The following is a 15,421-nucleotide window of genomic DNA, read 5'->3' as shown; positions in this document are numbered from 1 at the left end:
TGAGAGTGCACGCTTAATTTTCATGCATGAATATGACGCTAGAATATAAGTGAGTTTCACCTAATAGTTACGAACTTATATTCACAAGTAGTGGAGGTTGCTTATAAACAATCGCGTTAAACGAATTCTTGTTAAAGATCAATGCCTCAATGCAATTACCAAGGAGAAGATGGAATTTACACTCCATAACCAGATTTGCGTCCCTAAACTCTTCTCTTTGTTAAAGTTACATTCTGCCATGTTTAGTATGTTTAGTTGCTTTTTGTGTGTTTACTTATGTTTTGTGTGAATCTATGCTTAAAACATTGAGGACAATGTTTGATTTAAGTGTGGGGGGGGGGGGGGGGGGTAACTAAGTATATTTAATGCAAATTCGTGGGATTTTATCACCCATTACTTCAAATTTTGTTCCTTGCTGTTTTAAGGTGTTTTTAAGTTGTTTTAGAGTGTTTTAGTATGTTTTGATTTAATAACTCCGGAAATCACATAAAAATTTGAAAAGCATGTTTTGAAAAGCCTAAAAAGAGTGTTTTGAGTCGTTTTTGTGTGTTTGTCTTAGGGTACCTTCCAACACAATGATAAGGATTTGGTTTGTAATTGCATGACTGTAAAAAAAAAAGTTATAAACATAGAGAAAAGTTTGATTTACTCTTGGTATATGCTTGGTTATGGTTATAATGTATGACTTCACATGCAATCATAAAAGAAAAATTCGTTTTTGTAACATGCTTGAAGGAAGGAACTCAAACAAACACTACAACCCTGTGAAACTCGAGCCATTACCTTCTTTGGAGAGTTATAATCTGTGATTCTTTGTTTTCTAAAGTTGTTGCATGATCTCATTATTCCTTGCTTGGTTGCTACTTAGAATGCAATTGTATCATGATAGAACTAAATGCTAGAACTTATATCCGTTTCATTCAAAGCATGACATTGAATTGCATAACATATATCAAGATGAAGTTGTGTAGTTGCCACCATAGCCAAATAGCCTTACTTCCCATATTTCGTATATGTTGTAAGTTTTAACCCCGTTGAGCTTTGTTTAGCCTTTATTCATTGTTAACCCACATTATCCTAACCTAGCCTAGTTTAGGACTGTCCACACCCTTGTTCTTAAAAGATAGTTGATAGGAGCATATTTAGGCGACTTACTTAGCTTGTTTTCGTGCATCTATGTTGTTAATTCATAGTTGTTTTAGTAGTTTAAGCCATTTTCGTGTGTTTTTAGGTTCATATGGCTAAGGAAGCAAAAAGATGCATTTTGGAGCATTTTGGAGCAAAATTGGGCTTGGAATGGATAGCATATGCTTGGAGCCAGAGTGTTGGACGAATTTGAAAGCCTTGTATGCACTTTGGACATAAAACAAAGGGCCTAGCCCAATCAAACAATCCTTTGAGCCATGCAAAACCTCTAGCCCAATCAACAACCCTTAGCCACATGCATTCACACACACATGCACTTACTCTTTCATCATTGCACCACCATTCACACACACATGCACTTACTCTTTCATCATTGCACCACCAATTCAACACATGCATTTCCACCTTCCTACTTCATCATTTCAACCACATATTCACCCACATGCACTCTAATCATTCAACACATGCATTCACACACCAACAACCTAGCTCTTTTTCCATCATTATTTCATCCACATGCACTCTCAATCATAACAACCACATTCACTCTTAAACAATCACCCACTTATTCTCCCATTCCCCCTATAAAAACCCATGCATTCATACACAAAAAACACATCTCATTTTCATACACAAGACACCACAAACACATCCAATCTTTCCCTTTTGCCGCAAATCCCCTTCCATTTCTACACAATCTCTTCTCGGCTTCATTCCATTCCATACACTCTCCCATTCGCAGAAACCATTCAACCTTAGCCGCTCCACCTTCATTTACAACACACTTGGAGCACCAACACCGAAGGCAACTCTTAAGGGATTTCGACATCAGTTTTGCTTCAAGGGTTCTTTCTTCTTAATCCTATGTTCACTCATGTTATATATTTTTATGTCAAACCTTTTGTAAACATGAAGTGTAACTAATCTCTCTCTAGGGATTCGATGTAGCCTTGCAAGATTGCCATGTAGTTAATTCAGAATTCTCATTTAATCTATCTATTTCTTGTTTCATTCTCCGATTTAATTGTGACTTAGTGTGTTGATTTTAATGCTTGATCATCATTTGAATTAACCACAGGTTGTTTAGCCAAGATTAAAGCACACATCATGCATAATCTTGGTGGATATGTGAATGAATGAAGGGAATGTTTTGCAAACATCCTGCCGAGTGTTCCCTTTGGTTTTGTGAAAGTTTCTTATGCACTACATATTCTTAATTAGGAACCAAAGTTGCACATCACAATTAGGCTCATGATTAGAGACATTTGATCAAATCCACACATCATATGGTTGATCATATCTAAGTGAAACAAACTCAAGAAATAGGTAGATGGATGAGTATAATCTGATTCAACAAGCATGGCCTTGGGTTAGCAATGGTAAAATCGAATCCCTAGCTTCATCTCCATTGGTACTATCTCATTTTATTAGCTGTTGATTCATTCATTTTGTGTTTACTTCATTTCTTTATGCTTTCAAGGTACAACAACAAATCTGCCTACATTGATTAGTTTTATTTCTCTAGTAAAGAGTTCTTGCAAAACAAGTGATTATATAGGTCCAATTAGTCCCTGTGGATTCGACACCCTTACTTGTGCCATTATACTAAACATATTCTAGCATGAAGAAGGAAAACATCAATCAATAGTGAGCATGACTTAAATGAATTCCTTTTGAGTACATTATGAAAGAAAATGAGTGTGGGGGAGAGAATGTTTTGTTCTTAAGTGTTTATGTATGTTTTGAGAGTCAAAAGAAAAGAAAAAATTGTGAAAAACATATGAAAAAAAAAAAAGAAAAACAGAAAAGAAAAGAAAGAAAGAAAGAAAGAAAAAAGAGCTTGTTCTCCCTTTTTGTTCAAAAGTTGAGTTTTCATTCAAAAGGGAATTCTAAGTGCCTAATTCAATACTTTGCTCACTATTGCTTTAAGAATGTTTGTTTATCCTTCACCTTTCATTGTTAGCCAATACCCTAGCCCCGTTACACCCCTTTGACTTCTATCTTGATCGTTATGTGTTTAATAATGTGGAGTTTGGAATTGATATGAGCTTATGGAATCACTGGTTCTCATTCTAAGTAGTAGCATTCCATTCATGAGATCATATTCATGTCATTATCGTAAATCCAGAAAATGCTTTCTTTGTTATAACATATGTGAGATACTAGTCTTTCATGTTTACATCAATCTCTCACATATAACTAGTGTAGGGTGTGTAGTCAGAAAATCTGTGTGAAAATAGAGTGCATTCTAGTAAGGAATTGAGGAAATTCTCTAAGGCATGTTACTACATTCGAAATGTGTTTTAAATGCTTAAATGCGAACTAGTATGTGGTGACTATGAGTAAGAATGTACTTAAGTGTAAAGATGGCTAAAATTTGTGGGAATAATGATTTTTAACATGTCATGTGCATTGGAAATCCCTGAGACGATTGTTGGAAGGTTTAGGTTGTGTTTTACTTGTTTAGTGTCATTTTGTTTGTTTTGTTTTTCTGTTTTGCTCGAGGACGAGCAAAAGATAAGTGTGGGGGAATTTGATAGGAGCATATTTAGGCGACTTACTTAGCTTGTTTTCGTGCATTTATATTGTTAATTCATAGTTGTTTTAGTAGTTTAAGGCATTTTCGTGTGTTTTTAGGTTTATATGGCTAAGGAAGCAAAAAGATGCATTTTGGAGCATTTTGGAGCAAAATTGGACTTGGAATTGATAGCTTATGTTTGGAGCAAAAGGAATGGACGAAATTGAAGGATTCCTAATCCATTGCAGCCACATGCACCCATAATCATTCACACCTTGTAGCCACATGCATTCACTCTTCATAAATCAGCCACATGCACATTCAATCATTCACACGAAAACCTTGCACATGCAATCCCTTTAATTAATTCAACCTAGCTGTCATTGCACATGCATTCACTCTTTAACCCACATGCATTTCCACCCACATGCACTCCCATTCTTTAATCCATTCAGCCACAAGACATTATCATTGCACCACATTCAGCCATTCCACATGCTATTTCAGCCACATGCACTCATAATCATTCAACCAACTTTGCACATGCATTCATCATCATAACCTAGCTGTCATGTTCCCTCTTTTTCACCTATAAACAAGCATCCATTGCAGCCACAATTCACACACTCATTCATACACATTTCAGTCACAAACACCAACCATTTCCTTATTGCCGTGCTCTCCCTTACAATCCAAACACCATCCTTCCATTTTCACCACTCCCCAAACCATTCACACCATCAAACTATCCTTAGACCTTGTGCTACAACGAAGAGGAAGATAAGAGGGCCTAAACGTTCATAAAATTCAAGTTTGAGTTGTTGGAATGTTTAGGTGTTTCTTTGATTTCAATGTTTAAATTCAATTCTCTTTGTTTTGTACGTATGAGGAATGGAAGAGAAGAGTGCCTAAACGTTCATACAATTCAAGTTTGAGTTGTTGGAATGTTTAGGTGTTTCTTTGATTCCAATGTTTAAATTCAACTAAACCCCCCTTGGCTAGGGGGGGATTCGAAATATATGTTTATGCTTGCATTTTGATTTGATTACTTCTAATTGCGTTTCATAAGTTGTGAATTCAATTTGTTTAACTGTTTGATTGATAACTTATTTATGTATGTTTATTGAGAGTGCACGCTTAATTTTCATGCATGAATATGACGCTAGAATATAAGTGAGTTTCACCTAATAGTTACGAACTTATATTCACAAGTAGTGGAGGTTGCTTATAAACAATTGCGTTAAACGAATTCTTGGCATAAGTTTCATGCGTATTCCATAGTAACGAATGCCTCGTCAACACTTATAATTTTCATAGAGCGTAATGATTCTTGCTTGTATCTCTATTATGCAATCATGTAGGGGACTTGTGGGGAATGTTTTGGGTTGTCGTATGCAATCATCCAATTCAATAACGTTAGGAAGATTTGAAAGTTAATTTAAGCGGACCTAATTAACTTGGAGCATTGAGAATTAATGGTTTATTGAAATGCAATTGAAAATCGTTTTATTATGCGAGTATAACATATGTGGAGATGAACCCCGTGGCTAACTTTCCATCCATTCAATTCCATCAATTTGTTCTTTCTTTTCTTGTTTCTGTTTTCATGTTTAATTTAACTTGTTGTTCAATTATGTTAAACATGTGGAACTAATTTCTTTTTAGTTAAAGGCGAATTTGAAGCCATGAACATATGTTGGTTATGATTTGATTTACTCCAGTTATGAATTCATGAACTTTAGATGTGGTTTACTTTTCTATTTTGATTAAGAACTTGTTTATTTATGTGGGTTGAGGGTCGACACTTAATTTGCATGCCTAAACTTGATGCTAGGATATAAGGGAATTTCACCTAATCGTTATGAACTTATATTCATGAGTAGTAAAAATCGCTAGTCACGATTGTGTTTAGTAAACCCTAGGTTGGATTAACATGCGTATTCCATAGTTATGAATGCCAAGTCGATGTTTATGATTTCCATTGAACTTAATGATCTTTGTTGAATGTTTCTATCATGCGTATTCCATGGTTAGGGACTTTGATTAGGAATAATTTGGTTGTAATGCGTATTCCATTCAATCCAATGAATCTAGGGAAATTTGAAAGTTAGTTTAAGCGGACCTAATTAACTTGGAGCATTGTCATTCATCGTTTGTTGAAGTCATAACTGGGAGTCAAATTATATGCTTATGTTCATGTGTGGATAAGGAAACCTCTAACTAGTTTCTCATCATTCTTCGTTTTACAATCTGTTTTGTTTCCAAGTTTTTGTTTTGTTTTCAAATTCGTCCAAAACCTTAATCCCCCTTTACTTTAATGTCAATTTAGTTAGAAATCAATTTAGTTTGTGTTTTTAAGAGTCTTGAGTCAAGCTACAACTTAATTTCGTCCAAATTCACCAAAGTGCTCAAAACTGCCCAGAAAGTGTTTTTAAGGCAGTTTTGAGTGTTTTGGGTGATGTTTGAGTCTTTTAGTTTGTTTGAGTGTTTTAAAGTTTAGTTTTGCATTCTTTGAGTCTAGTATAGTGTTTATATTGTGTTTTTACGTTTTTGAGTCAAATCCAAGTGATTAACAATCCCTCCTAATCCCCGGTCCAGAACGATCCCTACTTATACTTATACTACAATTGTCAAAAAGAGGGTTTAATTTGTGTACGTATAAATCACGCATCAAAAACAGGATTCCTCTCGACGAAATCTCTCACTAGGAGGTCTTAGCAAGAACCCCCAAAATGCATCGACTGTTAAGCCCGTCTGCTTTGCTTGGCATTAGACTCGTCTAATCTGCTTCGCATCGTCTTCATGGCCGTCTAACAAGTAGAAGACAGACCTGCATCTTCAAGGCCAAGAACCTTGGAAATTTCCCATCCCGATCATTTTCGTTCGTGGAATAGTCGGAAGAGCCTCGCTGCAGCGATACAAGCAAAGAGGAGGTCGTGCTGTCAAAATCACTACGATGAGACAAGAAACAATGCTATGAATAAGAAAATCAAGACGGGAAAATCACATCCAAATTTTAAATATTTTTCTTCTGAAATATTCAAAATTTTCTTGGAATCAACAAGATTGAGGATTTTGTATTATGCATTTTGCAGGAATGATCTAGCTTAAATGGGAGAAGAAGAGCTAGGGGTGAGAAAAAAGGAAGAAAATAATAGGTGTCTCGAGAGAGCGTGTGAAGAGTTTTCTAGAAAAAAAGAAAAAGTAGATTAATAATAAGAATAATGCTATAGAGATCAAATCCTTAATATATTAATTAGATATTATATTAAAGTGTGATTTTGTAAATCCTACATAGATTTGATTACTATGTATTCTTTCCCTATGAGGATTGTATTTCCTTGAAGGACAATGATTCTTCTCCTCTTTGCTATTATAAATAAAGGCACTCCGTAGGAGAATAACACACCATCGTAACATCTCATATTTTCTCCACTCTCTCTACAACGCCCCTTTCTCTCCTTGTCAGATAAATTGGCTACAACAATATTAAGAGTTTTTTGATTATTTTGCTTCCTAGTTCAATACTCCACCAAACAACCATGTCATTTCAACTTAGTCTATTCTTAAGTCATTCCAACTTAGTCTTAAAGCTAATCTAATCCTAAATAATCCATTGAAGATGTTCTATAACCTATACAATTTGACAAGATTTAAACTCCTCAAAGCGTGTCCAAGCCTCAATTCTTCATTAAAATAGTCTAAAAAGTGAAAACTAGGGATTGTGGGAATAACTTCATCTTTTGGGAAGGAAGACTGACAAAAGAAAATGCAGAATAAGTCAGAAACAAATCCACAGAAGGATGTGTTAATCTACATGATGCTATCAGAGTGGTGGAATATAATCTACTTTCTCCGAGACATCCTTCTAAGCGGATTTCTGCTGCGTTACCATATGGACACAAGAACAATGATTGGTACCGAAAAGCTCACTCATCAAGCCTCCTAGGCATGGTACGAGTGAAACCTTGGTCCAAATCTTAATGAACAGAGAAAACGGCCATTGCAGCTCCAGCAGAAATTTTCAAGTCCACAGCAAACTGAATTAACTATTCGGTACTTGGCAATACCAAAGTGACAGATATAGGACAGACGAAAGAAAATTACGACCAGACCATCAAGCATGACCGATCAATCCTTACAAAATCTTCAAATTAAACAAACACGTCCTATCTATTACTCTACTCTGCAACAAGTAGACAACAGAACAGCGGCTTAACGCTTCCCACCACCACCGCCAAGCTTTGGTCCCTTGGGTGCACCTCCCTTGGGAATGTTGCCCTTGCCTTGAGACTTCTGAGATTTCGTTACTTCTGCCTTCTTGGCCTTCTTTTCATCCTTGGTCTTCTTGATTCTTTCCTTAATTTCACTACAGAACACATCCAGACATTTAATCACAGGATGGATCACAAAAGGTTGACATAAAAACATTGAAGCCAAACAAGACGAATAATAAAGTGAATCAAGGCTACAAGTATAGACAAGAACACAAACCGAAGTGCAGCTTCACGTGCAGCATCACGAACCTCTGGCTTCTCAGTTCTTCTCTTCTGGATAACCTCCAGGGTAGCACCGACAATAGACCTTGAGTAAGGCTTCTTGGTGGCACGTCTCCTCTTCTTCACAGCTTCTTGAGCAATATCCTAATTATGCAAGACATCATCCGTAATAACACGATATAAACACAACAGACTGCAAAGCAGCTAGCTACTTCATACAAAAGATTGGCCACTACCAGACAAGTTTTAACAGGCTAAATTTTATCTTCAAAGATTGATTAAAAAAAAGATGTATGATGAAACGGATTACACGGCAATATAACTAATGTATGATGAAAACAGATGATCAAAACCAATCAATTTCCCAGAAATTTATAGGCTTTAAATATCTAATGTAACTAATCAGGACATTATTTGATCCACCTGCATTGTTTGGAATGGAGTACTGGAAATTAAGATTTTATATATCATACGAAAAACGCAAGTCTACCTTTTTGTGTTGCTTCCTGTACATGGCTGTCCAGGTAAGCTTTGATGGCTTCAGCTTGTTGTGGAAGTACCTTTTGCATTTGGAGTTGGCAAAAAGGAACACCTGAAAGACCACCACAGCTTATAAAAAGAGAGACAAAAACAATACTTTTCGAATGATACTTTAAATAGGGTAATGCTAGGTAGATAAATTTTTAAACCAAATGATGTGTCACCAATAGGAAATAAGCATGTTAACAACATTTGAGTGATAATCCAATCATCAACAACCACGTCATTTGGTTGACAAAATTTTGTTTAAAAATTTGATCTCCCTAGCATTATCACTTTCAATATATAATCTGATACAAAGTAAAATAACCTCAGGTTTAAGGAATGCTTACCTGAGAATCAGAACGAATAAATCTGATGCCTCTTCCTGGGTATATCTTGCCGCCGCTGAAACGGCATAGTTCCGTCCTGACAAGAAAAAACAATTGATTTTATAAGCCACAATAGGAATATTAATGGCCAGAAGTGGTAAATCAACATGCTTAAGCCTAACAAACAGAACCACAAAAGTAAGGCCAAGAAATGGAGAAGGAAACCACCAAGCCTAAAAACCCAAACCATTCACATTCATCAACCTCCCATTAAATTTCCACACAACTAGCACATTTGATTATCACCGAACACTCAAAGAAACATCATTGATAGAAAATACAAGTACACACCTCTGCTTACAAACGCTGATCAACAACAGACTTATCCATACAAACACCACACAACACATTCCAATAACAAAAAACCCATACATTTCCCCGAGATTGGAAAATATAATTACCACATTCCGCGATCCAGATTTCAAAAACTTAATACCAAAACAACAACAAGTTGAAAACTCACTGGATTTAGTGCTACATGTAACCTATGTGAACCATGAAATGGCATTCACTTCATCAACATCACGCACAAATCGGAGCATGTAAACAGCTTATTGCAAAATTAGAATCCAAAATCTAAATGGGAAAATAAATAATAAGCATCCAAATTCAACATCAACAACAACAAAGAGGATTCTCAATCGGTGATTGCGTGAGGAAAAAATTAAGAACGGCAAATGAAACCATTTCAATATCAGATCTCGATGTGTGAGAGAGAGAGAGAGAGAGAGAGAGAGAGGGAAGACATACTTGAGAACCATGGCTGCTGCCTCCTGCTGCTGCTGGTTGTTAAAGGACCGGAAACCCTAGAAGCAGATTTGCTTACGACGCGGCTATGTATACCAGCCTTCTTAATAAATAACCCTACTGCCTCACCAAAAACCACGAAATTGCCACTAAGACTGGGCCGGCGTATTTTGTTGCCTTTTTCGGCCCGAGACTACTGCCGGATTTCTTCTGGGGTTAGTATGGCCCATTGCTCCGCTCTTCCTTATTCTCTCATGCTTATTTTTTTTACTACGGTCTAGTGGTGTGTTATTACAAGTTTGTTTCACATAAGGCAAAGAACGTATTGTAATTGTGTCATGTTTGATACCTAGTTAGTGATTTGACCCTTTATGTGGCATAACCTAGTACATCATCTCTTGGAGTAGAGCATTATTGTATCAAAAAAATGTTTAGTTTTTGAGCCAAATTTGTTCTGGAGTCCATGTGGTGAAATCCTTCTTCAAATCAGCCCATGTGTTAAAAAAATAAATAAAATAAATAAATAAATAAAATTGTTAATAATAAAAATGTGGTGAAGTTTGTTATCAATCATAGTCCAAATCAAAATTTTCATCAAAATCTTGTGCATAAGCAGGGGCAAAAAAGCCATTTCATTACTTTTTTTCTATTAACAACAAAATAGAAAATTTTGAAAAAGAAAAAAGAAAAGAAACCATCCCCCACCCTGCCTTAGTTGCAAATACTGAGATTTGCCATTGAATCCTAACAAATTACTTTCCATGCCCTTTCTTTTTTTATCAAATAACACCAAACTCATTTCCCAGATAACACCAAATTCAAAGTTTGCATAATAATTGATTTCTAATTCAAATAGAGAACCTAACGAAACAAGCTTGCCACATATAGAATATGAATCTATGATTTTATGGATCTTGGTAACTTAGGGTGCGAAAGTGGCATACCAAATGAAGGCAGCCAGGGAGTTGGAAATGACACTGTGGAGAAATTTTTCCATGTAACTAGAACACACACCTTAGCATTATAGGTGATGTTCCCCACTAATAACTTGTTGACACCTGTATTCTTATAACTAAATACAATTAATTAAAAAAAATAAAATTAAACCGACTCCTTGTATTCCCAATCTTCAAATTGCCTCTCACACCCTTTTTCTCCCATGCCTCCCCCACTGCCCGACTCTTTGCCGGAGACCTGCATCATCCACCCCATCCCAACCCCACTCATCCCTCCCTTCCCCACACGTTTCTCTCTCCCTTTCTTTTTAATCTCAATATTTTGTCCTCATTCTTGTGCTCTTTCTGACATGGACACAAACACCACTAACCATTAATAAATAAAAATAAACAAAGCTAACACTTTCTTCCCGTTAGATAAAGACACATTTTGTCGTTCATAACCAATAGAAAATATGTTAGTAATTAAAAAAAATATATAAAAACGACAATTTCAGTTTTTTAATAAATAAAAATAAACAAAACTAATAATTATCCACCAATATATATTCATAAGAGTTCAAAAGCAAATTTTACCCCTTTTTGAGGTCTTCAAATTTTACCCGTTCCCATGTGCTAAATTTTGGGTGTCATCTTCCAAATTGTCAAGGCATGATATCTGCTCCATTTCTACGTGTGAATTCGTAAAGCTTAGACATTATTGATATAAGATGAATTTTTGAGACTATTCTAAAATGAATGATTGCTCAAGTAGATATAGTTCTCACCTATTCTAGTCTCTATAATCCCCTAGCAAGAAAATCGTTGATAGGTTCCCCTTGAAAGCTTGGTTAGAGAACGCGCTCACCTGCACACGCACTTCAGAACTCAATTCATACATATAGGAGAGAGAGAAAGAAAGAGGGAGAGAGAGTACCACAAGGTCCCAAATTTCAATCCCACTGGAAAATCATGAGGACAACGAAGAAATCACCGAAATCGAATTGAACGGAGAGAGAGAACAACCGAGAGATGAGTAGAACGGCAAGTCAAGGAAGGGCGACATATGAGTGAGTTTTTTTGAGTTGTGGGGTTCGAATTTTTCGTTCAGGGGAAAGGGGGGGGGGGAATTGAATTGCACCCAAGAGGTTTTACGGAACAAATCTGGAAGAACCCCAAAAATTAACCCCCCATCCCTCCCTCACTCTTTCTCTCTCTGTAACAATCCCTCAAATCCCCCAATCCCTCCCTTTCTATTTATCTCTCTGTAATTTCCCCTCAAATCCCTCATTGAAACTCTCTGTGTTGGTTTTAATGACACCAGTTCATAATAGTGTCGGTTACACCGTTGAATAAAACCGACATCACTATTTTCTATGCAAAGAATGGCCCACCCAAAATTTAGCATGCGGGAAATTTCCCATCCATTGCCCTTGGATAAACTGTTAAAAAATCAATTTATTTCAATTGACAAGAATATAAGGAACTCTCTCGATTTTAATAATTAAAAAAATCTTATTTTCATTTAAATTTTTGTTAAAATCAATGTACGAAAACCAACAGTAAATGTACCAGTAATGTATACAAAGTAATTCTCTCAATAAAATGTGCACACAATAATTTAAATATAAACATTCTATTGTAGGCATAATTTACTGAATAATTATGGAGGCCAGAGAGAGGGGGTACGGCACATAGAGAGAAGAGAGAGAGATATAATTGTGAGGTGTGTTCTATTCCACCCCATTGTGCATTTATTTATAGTAATAGGGAAGGTTAATTATTTACCCTAATAGGATTACAACTCTAATAGGATAAAATCTAACCTTAGGGAATATTCTAAGATATTCCTAGATACACTAGGATTTACACAATCACATTCATAATCTAATAGGACTGCAACACATCCATTATTTTTGTTATCTTGAAGATAGGATTATATTTCAATTTTAGGAGTAAATTTTATTTCGTACGGAAAATAAAATAAAATAAAAAGAAAAAAGATAATTGGATAAATATTTTGAATGAAAAACCATGATTATCTCTTAAAAAGGGAGTCCACAACTTTTAAAATACTTTAAAAAATCAGTTAAAAATTACAATAATAATTTTGAAAATAATAAAAATAATTTTTAGTTTGATAAATAGAGAAATGCTGATGTTGTGATAATCCATCCCTAATTTTACGATTTTATTAATTTTAAAAGGGGTGAATTGACGAAATTGCCCTTAGAGGCGAGGAGGTTGACTTTCGTTGACCAGTGTATTGTGAAATGTATTGAACATTCTTTTAGCGTATCCTCATTGTACTCGTCACTATGAATGCGTAGGCGCAATTGGAATTGAATTTGGAACTAGGATAGAGATTTTACGAACTTATGAACGTGAATGACGATTTGGTAAATTCATGTGAGATATTTTTGTGGCTTGTTTTGTGAGCCACGTGGGGCCTACACCCCTTACTTCTCCCCTCCCTCCCGTGTCTCTCTTTTTTCTGGAGAATATTGTCTCCCTCAATTCAAACTCTCTCTATCATTCTCACACACTTTCTCTCACCTTCTCTCTTCTTCTCCCTTAACCTGTACCATTCCCTTATCTCTGCAAACCCAAGCAAAATCATCAAACAAAGAAGAACGAGCTTCAAAACACCAACATCATAATCCTCTCATCCTCATAAGTCCATCCACATAAACAGAATCGAAAACAACTGAGTTTTGGAATGTCGAAAAAATGTCTGAGAGCTTTCAAGCCATTTTCAGTCCAATTCCATCCACTTTTTGGACTTTCAAAAGTATAAACTTGTTCTTCTCTTCCTAAGCTTCATTTCCGTATAAAGATCGTCGATTTTGGTTAATAATTGAAGAAGTTATAAATGTTTAAAGTTTACCCAATTTCCGACGACATCCTAGGCTTTTGAGCCATTTATCAACCAAATTACGACGAGTTAACCATCGAGGAGGGTACCAATATCTTCGTCTCGTCCTGAGGTATGATTCTTGTTTTTTAATTACTCAATTTAGTTAAGTATTGACAAAGTTATGGACGTTTAAAATTTGTCCAGTTTTCCGGCCAATTTTCCCAATTTCTGACGGACCAGTCGTCTTTCATGTCATTTTCTAGCCATCTTCAGCAACCATTGGGTTTCCAAATAGGTATAATCTTGTTGTACACCTTCCTAGCTTCGTTTTGATATATTATGGAAAAAATTTGGTTGAATTCACCCCAAAATTTCGGTCGAATATCTGAAGAAGAAAAAGAAGAAGAAGAAGGAAAAAAAAAAAAAAAAAAAAAAAAAAGAAGAAGAAGAAGAAGAAGAATATTCTTTCTAAAATTAGAGGGAATATTCCCTTAATTTCCAGCTAATTTTAACAGAATATTCTTTCTGATGAGAGAATATTCCGTTAAATTTAATGGAGAATATTCTGTTAAAGCTAACTATTGACTATTAGTTGACTTTTATTGACTTTTTCAAAATTTTTCTATAAACCCTCCTAGCCTAATTTTGATGCTCCAAGTCTATTTTTGACATCCATTTAGTGAAATTTCGAGGTTTTAGCATAGTTGATCACCAGGGCGTCTCGGTTAACTTTTAGGGTTGATTATTGACTTTTTCATTGACTTTTTGTAAAATTTGTCGGGGACCTTTCTTAACGTATTTCAACAACCTGATTCTAAATCCACACTCCGTTTTCTCAAATTTGATCGTTTAAGTTGAGTTTTACTAACGGGCCCCAATGTTATGCTTAAGTTCGATTATTATCAATGACTCCAACTTTCCTAGTTCGAATGGCTACGACCTCGCCAGTATCTGAGTGGGTCTTTGATTTTAAATATTATATATTTATATAGTTTCCATTTATACGTTTGAAAAAGAATCTCTTACATATGCCTGGATTAGACTAATGCTTATAAGAATTAGCGAAATAATGGAAAATTACGAAATTATCATAAATCCTACGAGATACACATGTGTGCGTACTTTTATGGGTTTTAAATTATGGTCATGATTAATATTTTATTTATTACTATTATGTCGATGTGAATTATTGAATTAATGTGCAAGACTATATTTATGTTATTTGCTCATCGTTTGCTGCACTAATGTTAGTACTCGCTCGGGCTAGGGCCAATCTTTCATGTGTATGGGCACATTGCACCGTACGCTCACTTTGGATCCATTGTAGGACAAGACTGGATCATAATATTCCCCATAGAATCTAATGTTGTACTTAATAAGAAGTATAAAATAAACTCTTAAGTTTTTGTTGAATCTATCAATTTGATGGGATATGCATTATAAGGAACTAGTTTCAAAAATCCAACCGTCAAACTCATTTGTATATACTCTGAGATCACATACATAAAAAATTGCAAAAAAAGAACTTTCTGATATTAGATAACGAAACAAAAAATTTCGATGGTTAAAAACGAAAAGTCACAATTTAATGGCTATTTCAGCTCTGTTTTTGTTGATTTTTTACAGCTACAATCATCGGCCCTATAAGAATACAATGAATAAATTCGATCTTCAATTTAAAATATTTACACTAGTGGATACCACGTAATCTCATATTATACTTAAGGGAAGTATAAAATAAATTCTTAAGTGTACATCTTCATAACAATTATAGTGAAAAACTATATTAAGAATTAACACAAATAAAT

General features: G+C 35.3%; 1 protein-coding gene and 1 long non-coding RNA gene across 3 annotated transcripts; both read right to left on the bottom strand.

The window, feature by feature from the left end:
- Positions 1–7,685: 7,685 nt before the first annotated feature.
- LOC137713240 (large ribosomal subunit protein eL24) lies at positions 7,686–9,968 on the bottom strand. Its single transcript, XM_068452524.2, has 5 exons — positions 9,825–9,968; positions 9,036–9,111; positions 8,654–8,755; positions 8,159–8,307; positions 7,686–8,033 (listed from the first exon to the last, which is right to left on the bottom strand). Exons 1-5 carry the CDS (start codon positions 9,833–9,835, stop codon positions 7,880–7,882), a joined length of 492 nt encoding a protein of 163 aa, XP_068308625.2. The 5' UTR covers positions 9,836–9,968; the 3' UTR covers positions 7,686–7,879.
- Positions 9,969–10,362: 394 nt separating this feature from the next.
- On the bottom strand, positions 10,363–12,051 carry LOC148691262 (uncharacterized). Of its 2 annotated transcripts, XR_015955943.1 has the most exons (4): positions 11,751–12,051; positions 11,545–11,624; positions 11,354–11,446; positions 10,363–11,122 (listed from the first exon to the last, which is right to left on the bottom strand). It is a non-coding gene; the product is annotated as an uncharacterized LOC148691262 (long non-coding RNA). The 2 variants fall into 2 exon arrangements; XR_015955942.1 differs by lacking the exon at positions 10,363–11,122 and having other exon boundaries at positions 11,257–11,446; positions 11,751–12,042.
- Positions 12,052–15,421: the final 3,370 nt, after the last annotated feature.

The sequence above is a fragment of the Pyrus communis genome, chromosome 14 (assembly GCF_041283825.1).
Source record: "Pyrus communis isolate YQ-2024b chromosome 14, ASM4128382v1, whole genome shotgun sequence".
Taxonomy (NCBI): domain Eukaryota; kingdom Viridiplantae; phylum Streptophyta; class Magnoliopsida; order Rosales; family Rosaceae; genus Pyrus; species Pyrus communis.
This window is presented reverse-complemented; position numbering and strand designations above follow the sequence as displayed.